The 11280-nt window shown below is 44.2% G+C and overlaps 1 protein-coding gene and 1 long non-coding RNA gene across 7 annotated transcripts in view; one reads left to right on the top strand and one right to left on the bottom strand.

Annotated features, from left to right (window-relative positions):
• Window positions 1-1913: 1913 nt before the first annotated feature.
• Window positions 1914-4531, bottom strand: LOC144173163 (uncharacterized). Its single transcript, XR_013323173.1, has 2 exons — window positions 4429-4531; window positions 1914-3266 (listed from the first exon to the last, which is right to left on the bottom strand). It is a non-coding gene; the product is annotated as an uncharacterized LOC144173163 (long non-coding RNA).
• A 447-nt stretch (window positions 4532-4978) lies between these two features.
• Window positions 4979-11280, top strand: part of LOC144155886 (ADP-ribosylhydrolase ARH3-like) — a 30146-nt gene continuing 23844 nt past the window's right edge. The window contains exons 1-4 of one of the 6 annotated variants that reach the window (XM_077687591.1): window positions 5065-5126; window positions 5235-5314; window positions 7461-7513; window positions 10746-10823. In XM_077687591.1, coding sequence (XP_077543717.1) covers window positions 7485-7513; window positions 10746-10823 — 107 coding nt within the window. In that variant the 5' untranslated portion in view covers window positions 5065-5126; window positions 5235-5314; window positions 7461-7484. Of the gene's footprint in view, window positions 5127-5234; window positions 5315-5519; window positions 5541-7460; window positions 7514-10745; window positions 10824-11280 lie in introns of those variants that run through there. The other 5 variants (XM_077687589.1, XM_077687590.1, XM_077687594.1 and 2 more) reach the window with 5 other exon arrangements.

Below are 11280 nucleotides of genomic sequence, written 5' to 3'. Positions count from 1 at the left end.
AGGAGCACGGTGAAAGTATTTGCTGCACCATGTGCTGCACAGCATAGAGTTTCATACTAATGAAACTAGAGGGGACACTGGCGCTGCAATCGTTCAACCCCCATGGAGCTGATTGTGTGACGTAGACTCGTGATTTTCGAACTTGGCTTAACTTGAGGCTTGACGATTGTTATGTGTACTAGGCTTCGTACTTTTCCGCTCCGTCAGTTTCGGTTTCGGCGTCGAAAGCGTCGGTGGGTCATTCCGGGGCAGAATTGCTGTTGGCGTTCGATTCCAGCGGCTGCAGTGCGCAAATACTGCACGGCTGGAATGAATGGATACGGGAAGCACTCCGCGCCGGGTAGTGCGTTCCATCCTAGCCACATTTATGACTACGCTTGCGATTATAACACGAGCACGGTAGCGCCGAAGTCAAATAAAAATCTTTTATCAGCAGTAAGTATGTGTGCACAGCCGGTGATTTTTTTTTTTTTTTAATGTTGCGGGAGCGTCCACCAGCGGGTGGGTAGGCACCTTATCGTGGGAGAAAGCGGCGAAACAAGTGAGGGTAGGCCGCTTGCATAGGACGATTCCGCCAGTGCAATTGTCGTCTGCTAGGCTGTTCCCGTAAGCACAACACAGCCGAAACAGTCCCTTTCCGTTGCTAATCAGCTGCGTGTATTCACCGGTGTAACCAAGGCTAATCGCTGTGACCGCCCGCAACCATGGACGCATATGGGGTGTTTGAAGCTGAAGGTAACAATGTAATGAAACGAATACTCTGCAGTGTGTTGCGACGATAACTGGAACACTTTAAAAAAATTTCCTGAGCGATCGGCCGCTCTGTTCGCGCTCAAACTTCACACAAAGGTCGCATTTTGTGGTCTATTTTGTTTGACACCGGGAACAACAACGGTAGTTACCTGTTTATTCTGAAAATAAATAAAAACGATTTTCGCCTATGGGAAAATGGCGGCGATTTGGACGTGCGAGCCCGAAAACCGGGTTTTCTGATCGTCTGTTAGCTCATTTCTAGGTGCATTTTCTGATCGTCTGCTGCACCATTTGGCTCCGTACGTGAATCCCAAACATGCGTTTCACTCTGCAGGTCGTTCCGTCGTTCCATCAACTTGCGCTGGCTCGCACGTCCAAATCAGCGGCCATTTTCCCATAGGCGAAAATCGTTTTTATTTATTTTCAGAATAAACAGGTAAGTACCGTTGTTGTTCCCGGTGTCAAACAAAATAGACCACAAAATGCGACCTTTGTGTGAAGTTTGAGCGCGAACAGAGCGGCGGATCGCTCAGGAAAAATTTTTAAAGTGTTCCAGTTATCGCCGCAACACCCTGTATATGCAGTGCAGTATCAGACAGGGGAAGAAAATGTACCTCTGCAACGGTAGAATGGCTTTACCTATTGCAACAGAACGTGGCCAAATGATTGCCTGGGGCCTACCGGTACTTTTGGGCCATAAACTATGGCTTACATAGCTATGTACTGGTGAAGCCATATGAGGCGATCACCGGCATGCATGCTTGCTATTCAATGAAGTCGCTGTGAGTCTACATTGGTCACAGTGTTCCCCATCCAGTGGCAGGTGTTGCTGTAGCAACTGTTTGCGTTAGTGGAACCCTGGCTCAGCGCCTGGAGACAGGCATATTGAGCACAGAGAAAAAGTTGGCGACTGCACTAGGCGAGTACTGTGTGAATTTATTGTGCCAACAGCAAAGTGCAGAATTCCGTTTCACTCATTTATAAAAAAGCCCTCACCACAGTCATACTCTGTAACACTAATAAAAAAAAGCATAGCATTGCTTAATACATCAAAAGCAAGAGTGCAAGCTTACCTTGAGGAAGTTGTTTTGAACTTTTGAAGGCTGGTAAACAGCAAACATGCAAACTATGCAGCGAAAATGAGTGAAGGCATAAGCATGTCGCATCAATGTATTTATTGTCCCATCCAAGAGCCACTGTGAACATATTGGTACCAGGATTTAGTTTGTAGCTACCTAGCAGCATTGCCATTTTCGCAACCAGCATACTGATGTACGCAGGCTGCTTTATGCAGGAATCAACAAAATGGTTACTGTAAGTGGCGAACAAATGCGACGTTCGGTTACGGTAAAAAGATTGCATGAAAGGAACCCTAGAAAAGCTTATAGCTGTAGAGCAGAAGTGCTTCGATCAGCATCTGCCAGCACAGTAAAAGCAGGGCAACAATATCCGATCAACGAACAAAACAAGGGTCTTAAAACAGCGTACACTTGGAATGACAATATACAGCCACAGTGAACAGCAGTGGGTGGATACAATCTGCAACTTGATAACAGCCAGAAGTAGGTGAGGCAGCCTTCTACCCCACTGATCAGAACCTTTTGAGCCGTACTGACAGTGCAAGATGGGAAAGGGCAGCTTAACATTTTTCAATCCATTGTTTGGGCAGACATCAATGGTGCATAAACAAAACACTGCAGCCACAACGTATAATGTAAGTTTTAACTGACATTCACGTGGTGAAAGCTGATTCCCTACGTCACACCTTCATGAATACGTTGCTGGAGGAGGTGGCAGCGCCACAAAAAGTTTGTGAAAGGTGCACAATAGAACCTGGCTTCAATAGAGATTTACATGGGCAGCGAGGACGTGCCCGCTCTCTCAAAGTCATTGGCACCACACACAGTCCTCCTTAGCAGGGTCCCTCAAGTGAATACCACTTTGGAACACAGTGGGCTAAAATACCACGCAGAATACTTCCACTTCATTCTTTCAGTTCAATAAGCACGTACACAAGTCTTCAAATGGCTGCTCATAGTAGTAAATTAAGTTGGTTTCATGCTGTGCCAAGGCTATCGCAAATGAAGCCACTGCTATAAGTCACATTTATGCATACAATGGATGGTTTCAAACTATTAATTTTCTTGCACCCGAGAAAATTAGTTTGAATCTTGAGTGCCTAACAAGCAAGATTCAAAGAACATCTTCCATGCACTACAAGGCACTTTCCTCACCACTTGTTTTTCTCTTTATTGTGCAGCTGAATGTACAAGATTGTTTTTACTATTTACATATCGTAGGCTGCAATCAACCTCTCCCCAAGCCCTTTAGCTTTTTCAACGGTGGCCCTTGCTAAAATTTTTGTGTTTTTGGCAGCTTGGCGGCATGCCTGCCTTGTCTTGCGCTGCTGATGATCCATCCAATGATCCTGACTTGGAAACTGGTTGCATGCCTGGTGCAGCTTCTTGTGTTGCCTGCTGGTCTGCTCCTTGCACTGCTGACACAGCTGGGACCTGTACCGAAATGGATGGCATCATTGAAGGTTTTGCAAGGCTTTTGTACAGATATTTAGAGCACAAGTATGTACTCTTAAAATCCAGCACACTAGCATGCTTATTTACAAAAAGGGTTCCAGCAACATAACATATTCAATGACTCTGGCTTTCTCATAAAAACACACAGTTACGATCAGCTGCGCGCTGCCGTGTTGACACTGAAGTCATTACTTAAACCAAAGAGAAGGCACATACAATGAACTCACAGGACGCCAACAATGTTTTCAGAGGTCGTGCTTTAACAAGACATGACTTTAGCCGTTGGATTATTCAAGATTGAACAACCACACAAAATGAGTAAATGTTTTGAACTTATTGTGGAACAGCTACGGAACAACGAATGCATGAAGGCAGCTTGTGTATTATGGAAATGGTACCCCAGAGGCACTATTTAGTTGCTATTTAGGCAAGCACCGTCTGATCAGCAACATTTACGCTGTTTGACACCTTCGCACGTAATTTCAAACTGTTCCTGCGCTTCGGCACGCTTGTATAGAGGCACTGGAAAAAATAGAGAGCCTTCAATTTCACACGCGTACCTCGTTATATCTGGGCGTGAGACCTGGGTTAGACAGGTGATGATTGGTACTTGTGGGCGTGTAATGTACACACACGGTGCTTAGATATATCAGTGCGCGTTATTGGTCATCTAATAGAAACATTCTACACGGGAAGTTTCCCAAAATTAGGAACTCCCGTAAAATGCAGCCCACTGCTCCAGAACGCCCTGCATGCCTGCCGCTCTTAGCAAGACGAGGCCGTCTTCTGAAAGGTTAACACGAATGAAGTACGAGAATTTTTTCGCTGTGTGGCCTGATCAGATACCCTGTTTCCTACGTTTGTCGCTCTCAACATATAAAATTAACATTTGCTCACAGAAACAGCTCTACAGTGCGTCAAGACATCAAGAATACACGAATAGTACAACAAAGAAAGAACCCGATTTTGAACATCCGGTCAATAAAACATCGTCTGCGTGTTAGCGACGAACAGAGGTGATACGGTCGAGTTCCGTGGTCGAGTTGGCCGTTATGGCTTGTCAGCATGCCGACCGCACGTCGGGTAAGGCGACAACAGTTACACTTATGAGTGGAAATGAACAACAGCCGTGTATACTTACTTGGGGTTATATGACGCGTCGCTCCGCTACTCGTAGTCTTCCAGAACGAAATTTAACGCTGTACAGCGGCCCTTCAGCAGACACATGCCAACGCCAACTCGCAAGAAAAAAAAAAAAAAAAAAACACGCTTTGTTGCCGAATCGCCGAATCACCGGCTCCGCTAAACTCAGCCGCGTATGCCGTTCACAAATCACTTCCCCTCTTATAAAAGAGTACTTCTAAACCTTAATAAAACTTAACGTATAGTACAAGTTGTTTATGCGACTAATAATTTATACTGTAATAAACATTAGTTGTAGCTTTTCAATTTAAAAAAGATATTTCGAGTCAAGTCAAGATGTTGGCATAGTCAAGCCAAGTTCGAAAATCACACGTCTATCTGGCATGGCCGCCCTCATGGGGGTTGAAGCAGACGATCAACGGCTCGCATAGACACTAGCGCCAGTGTCCCCTCTAGTGTATATTAGTATGAAACTCTATGCTGCACAGTGCGTGATGACTGGTACCGCCAGTGGCGCCTCGGCTTGGTGATCCTACGATACTACCATTCCCACTCTGGGGCAAGAAGGAAGTGTGAATCATAACATGATAAACAACAAGCGGTCGAAACATCGAAAGATACCGCGGATATGTATGTCTGTCTGGGCGGTGTTGTTGAGTCTACTGCGGGGCGTTACCGATTGCCGCTTGATAGAAGGTACGGAAAGAGCCTTTTTTTCTGCCGCCTGTGATGGCCGTTGTGCAGTGTGATTAATGAGCGATGCTAATGCCCATCCTGCGTTTCTTTTTCTCTTTTTACCTGAAGACAGCAACTTAGTTTTGGCGCCAACATAGTTTCGTATTCAAATGCGCCATCGATACTGTAACGGTAGCTGCATACTTCACGTACGTACCTGCTTGTGTAAACATTTATCACATATTGTTGCGCTTTTTACAGCACTGTTTAGGAGCTGAGAGAGGGCAAAGTATTAAAGAACTACGGCGGCTGGTGACGCGTGAGGCTATACCGCTAATTTCGTGACGCGGTTATAATCGTTAACGGCATTTCGTTAACGGCGTTTATTTCGTACCTTCTCATCTCAACGGGTAGTCAAAACTGCGGCCCTTAAATGTATGTGATTGGCCGACAGATTTAACCGTGTGGACAATATATTCTAAGAGCATTTGTGGTGTAAAAGGGATATAGTTAAAACGAAACTTTAGCCCTAAGCCTGCCTTTTCATTTTTTCATTCGTTCAAGGATTTCGGTAGAGCGGGCCGCCTGCCTTGCCTGCAATTGCGTCAGAAAAATAATGTAAAAACCAAACTTACTGGACAATGATATAGAAACGCCCGTTTCCTAAATTTGTTTTCGGGTTGAATTAAACTGGAAGAAGCCTATTAGTTCTATCAACATTTAAAATTGAAAAAGTTTAGTTTGCGCGACACGACTGTGTGCTACGGCCAGTAATGCAAATGCATATAAGATTAGAATTTTTCGCTTTTGTGTTTCAATAATAGCCTTACCTAGTTTGTAGGGAACTAGAAAATGGCTCATACAAAAAGCCTGCTTTCACCCTAGCACCGGCTTATGATGTTTCCATGTACTTAAAAACAAGAAGCCAATCTCCCTTTTGAAGGAACGCATCATTTCGTATAACACTTCCATCTCTGTACTGACAATCTACCCCACTTGATTGCCCCTTCATGCTTTCATGCTAGTCATAGCTACAGAATGTATTCACAAAGAAGTTCTGATACCAAATGGGGTATGCCTGTAGGGAATAGCATTTTCCAAGGTGGTGTTACGAGTCTAGCCTGTCATTTACAAGTGTAGCCTGAGTGCATGTAGGCCATTTGGTTAACAGTGGTAGGTCACCCATGTGCCCAGTATCAATTGTATTATGACATGTGATATCGCATCTCCTGAATGCAACACTGCCTAGAACGTACTTCCTCTCTTCACCGTGCCACAGTGTACCATCCACTTTGTCACGGTGTTGATATCTGCTCTGTGTGGTGATGTCATATGCAAACACATCGTGCTTTAAGGGCAGAGGCTGCAAAGGACATTAAATACTGCCCATGAGTAGCTGCTGTGACTGTTGAGTGCACGCTAGTCATGCTATTGATTGTTCATTTATTAAGATATTTTCCATTAATTTATGCAGTAGCATGAACCAGCTAGTTCTGAATAGATGGTTCCTGCGTCACAGATGGAAAACTGAGCGAATACTCGTCGCCACCTTGGAGCCATCTGTGCTACCTACAGACTGCACTTTCCATTGGCTAGCGTAACTTGAGTTTAATAATTATATCCTGCAGTCAGGATGACAGTTAGTGCAGTGCGTTTTTGCGTTTAATGGCCTGCATGGTTGGATGTACTGGAAAAAAAATCCCAGGCCATCTCCACTAACGTGAAACCTGTTGAGGGGTGAAGCATGCAGTGTATAAGTGTATTCATGGTGCCTTAGCGTTTATGCCAACAGAGATGAAACCGTTTGGGGGTACAGCTATACAGCTTTGCTGTCAAAGTCTCTTGTATTTGAAGCACGAAGCTCTCTAGCGCGAGGTGTAAACGAGTGTCCCAGTGTTTTAGTACTCATTACAAAGCGCTCCAGCGCGAGGCGTAAACGAGTGTCCCAGTGTTTTAGTACTCATTACAAAGCGCTCCAGCGCGAGGCGTAAACGAGTGTCCCAGTGTTTTAGTACTCATTACAAAGCGCTCCAGTGCGAGGCGTAAATAAGTGTCCCGGTGTTTTTTAGTACACGTTACATTTTAGCGCGAGGCGTAAACAAGTTTCCCGGTATTTCAGTACCTTGACTACAAGAGACGAACGACGATTACGACAGGAGACGCCAACAGCCCCAGCCTCTAAGGGGCTGTTGGCGTCAGTTGGCGTCCCCTAAAAGTTGTAGCCTTCTCTTGGGCTGGCACTTGTTTTAGCTTATGCATTAATTGTTGACGAGATACTGCTTATGTGCGCTTTCTCTGAATGAGTTGCACCAATTCTGACATTTTTTTTTTTGCCATTTTTGTTTGTCGCACCAGACTTTGGACAAACTGCGGTAAGCCATGTCAACAACAAAGAAAAAAAGAAGCAGGTCAGTACAGTTATTTAATTTATAGGCTGTGCATTTTTGTGTAGTAATACTTGCCTCTTGTGTCTTTATGAAATTCATGGCAGTGTTAATTAGTTACATTTGTTCATCTGGTTTCTTTCAGTGGACTTGAGTCCTTGTGCATGAATAATGCAATCTTGAGCCTGGCTCGCACTGTTGTTGCAAAACTGTTGATTATTTTGTATATATGTTTTTTAAGAGTGACGTCACCTCGCTTGTCAGCCATGTGAAGTTTGTTAACGTCCATTGCTTACAATACGCCCCTTGCGTCGGTAGTCTGAACATAGCATTATATATCGAAAGCAGATATCCAGTTAGATATGCTTGCACCTTGGGAGACCCATCTCACCAATTGGATCGATTGGAGTCTGTTAAAAAAAAAGTATATCTACTTCTACTCCTACCAGTGGTACATGTCTATGACAGCCTTATATAATCTGCCATTTTCATTGTGCTGTTGCGGCCTCTGGTGGCACCGCTGAGAAGTGATATGGCAGAGGTGCAAGTGGGCTGTCACTGCAGCAGAAGGGGAATTAGGGCTGGGTTGCTGGTGTTTATTTGTTTTACGTGAATTGCGTTTCTTTTTGCAGCGGTTCCGCAAGTGTCAGTACCGGAGGGTGGCTATCTGAGGCTGTGGAAGCGATGTTCTTAGGCCTTTTTTTTTTTTTTTTTTATATAGCTCTTAAAAGAGAGTGTTGGGAGACATGGGCATCTGTCAGACAGACAGCATAAATGCAGGCCTTTCATGTGGCCTTTATAAAAATCATTGCTTGAAGCTGGTATGTGGATTTCAGCAATGCAAAAAATTATACGTGGCTGCAGATTTTTTCAATTCTGCCGTTCTTTTTTTTTTTCTCTGTTTCTTATCATGACGAGCATAAATTCATGTGCGATCACTTTTGTGAGCATTTTGACCAAAGCAAGTGAAATCCAAAGCAACCGAAGTCTTGACGTATCTCAGAAAATTGCTTTTTGTGGTGCCTTTTTATTCGTAACGGCACTTGTTCATCCTAGTCGCACGATTACACTTTCTTCTTGAGAAGAACTGTCAGTTTGAAAAGTTAGTATTGGTTCATTCCTTTTAAACAGCGGCAATATCATGGGAGAAAACAGTGGTGCTCAGGAACTACATTTCTAGTGAAATCGCAAGCTCCTCAGCATTTGGATGAATACATTTCCCAGCAGTGGAGGGCTGTATGCAACTTACGAGAAAAATACATCACTTTCCGCAGGCATGTCGGGACAAAAAAAAAAAAAGATCCCCAAGAGGATTCGAACCACCACATTCGAGCGGGCGGTGTTTCTGTCGCTCTAGACCACTTGGCCACAACACAGCAAGCAACTCCAATCGAATGCCGCGGACACAAAGCTGAGGCTTAGCTTATGTTTTTGCCCCTCTGAAACGGTTTTTTTTTATAGTATTGCTGGCACAGAAACTGATCATCATTCTTTGAATAGCGCTTGTCCACTAAGCGTCTCTTGACCCACCCACGAATACCTGATGCCCACAGACTGTGTTACTTATTAAGCCAGGAAATACGATCGCAAATTTTAACTCATAAGCAGATCGCGAGACCACCCGTCGAAAAAAATGTGCTGTTCGTACCTTTTTTTTTTTTCGCTTTACGACAGAAACATTGGTTGATTTTGGTTCTTCCTTTCCTAGATTAAGTTAAATAACTCTTCTTCTGGACTTAATATGCCTTACGTTTTCTACAAGCGTGCCAGCTGTGTACGCATATGGAGCTTTGGTTATGCGAAGTCAGCAAAGTGTCGCTAGCCACAAAATACGGATCGCATACATAGTGTGAAGGTACGTTCGCTTCGTTGACCTTATGGAGTTTATTACGCTCTACGAATTAACGAAATGGAGGTGCATTCATCGTGGCCCGGGTCTACTGGCCACCTTGGTCAACGAGCCTGCCGTACTACGGCAACTTTCAGTCGGGCGGTGTGTTCGTATCATCGTCGGAGTAATATGACAAGGCGATCTCTGGATTTGGCATGCCAGCAGGTGGTCGTCACCGGTGGGTGGTGTCAATGCCTGGTGTGACTGCGACGGGATGCAGAATAGGGCGTTCATGCATGGTGCCGTGGCGGGGGCTCCTGATTTGTTCACTCCCGTTTCGGAGTTGGCGTGTGTAGATTGAAACAAAAATTTCACCCTTCATGTTATGGTTTGCCCGACAGTTGCATTTGTAAAATGTACCGCATTTTGTTTCTTGATGGGGGCCGAACGCGGCCGCCTGCTTTCATTACGCGGGCTCAGTTACAGCCGCAGGCAGCCATGGGGTCACTGCGGAGCAGACCATATCCGACCCCTGCCAGACTGTTTCCGGCCTCCTCCACCAGGACCATGCGCATGCACAGTAGCATTGTGAAAGAGGCTGATTCTTCTGAACTGCCTAAGCTCTTCTTTCCATAGGAACCCCTGCGCAGTGGCTAAGGCATGCTGCTGAGCCAAAAAACGTATCCCAGTTGAGGCAGCCATTTTTCTGATGGAGGCAAAAAACGTAAACACCCATGTGTTGAAATTTCGGCACTCATTGAAGATACCAGAGGTCCAAGTTAATCTGGAGCCCACTAGTACAGTGCACCTCATAGCCTAGATATAGTTTCGGCACATAAAACTAATTTTTTCTTCCTTGTATAGCAGTTTTAAATCTTTTGATCTTTACATATTTTTTTACATATCAAGTGGCTAGTAGTGGACGCAGGATTTTGAATTCCTGTTTATTTCTATTTTCAAGCATGAAGTCATCATACCTTGGAATTTTCGCTTTTAAATTTGTTGTAGGCATAGAATTTTCAAGCGAAGGACGCAGGAACAAACTTTTCCAAACTTTGAACCACACAAGATACAGTTTTCTGTTGTGTACTATGTTCAGTTCCATTTTCTTTAATTTCTGGACAAGGCAGACTGCCACTTGTAAAAGCTCAAGCTTTCCTATTATGTCATGTCTTTTCTATAACTTGCACTGATGGGATTGCGGGTTACCTGGGATGCAACCTGAAAACTCTTTGATAAGCAAATAAAATACGGGGTGCACATAGATGCAAAGTTTGGTATTTTAAAGACATTCAAGTTGATAAAAATATCTATTTATAAACCTGCTGTTCATTTATGTCATTATTTTTAATTAAAATACATACATGTTATTTTGCAAGGTTATGTATGTATGAAGAATTTCCTTCTTGTTCCTTTTTTGTGAAGGAAAGGTGTGCAGGAGAAGCTGAAAGAAATCCAGAAGGGCAGCCCTTCATTTTCCAGCACACCACAAAAAGAAGAGCCGTAAGCAAATTCGTTTTTGCTTATGAAGTGCAAGTTTTGCAGTTGTGTGATCTTTACAGTGTTTGCTCTCACCAGAATCTGATCTTGGCTGACTTTGGGAGGGGGATCTTTTATTGCAGACGTTCTCAAACTGGGTTCCCAAAGAACTTTCAAGAGTGTCAGCAATAACTCATGCTTGTGCTCAGTTTGCACTGCTGTCTGTTTGGCAGACAAAGCATTTCCTTGATCTGTGCACAATGCCTTCTTAAGCTGTGCCGTAAAATAGAGCAATCATCAGCTAATATCTCCAATCTTTGCGCTGACGAAGGTTTGCTAATGAATCCTTTTCTGAAGCAACTAAGTACATGCCTGGGAGAAATTGCCCCACTAGAGCTTTTCTGAAACACATCGCAGCAGGTTTTCTCCCTGTGTTTTCTGCCAGGATGCATGCAGATAGCGAGTATGCCAGGATAGGTAT

Source organism: Haemaphysalis longicornis, unplaced genomic scaffold (assembly GCF_048455015.1).
Source record: "Haemaphysalis longicornis isolate Haplotype H1 unplaced genomic scaffold, Haemaphysalis longicornis Haplotype H1 scaffold_1, whole genome shotgun sequence".
Lineage (NCBI taxonomy): Eukaryota > Metazoa > Arthropoda > Arachnida > Ixodida > Ixodidae > Haemaphysalis > Haemaphysalis longicornis.
This window is presented reverse-complemented; position numbering and strand designations above follow the sequence as displayed.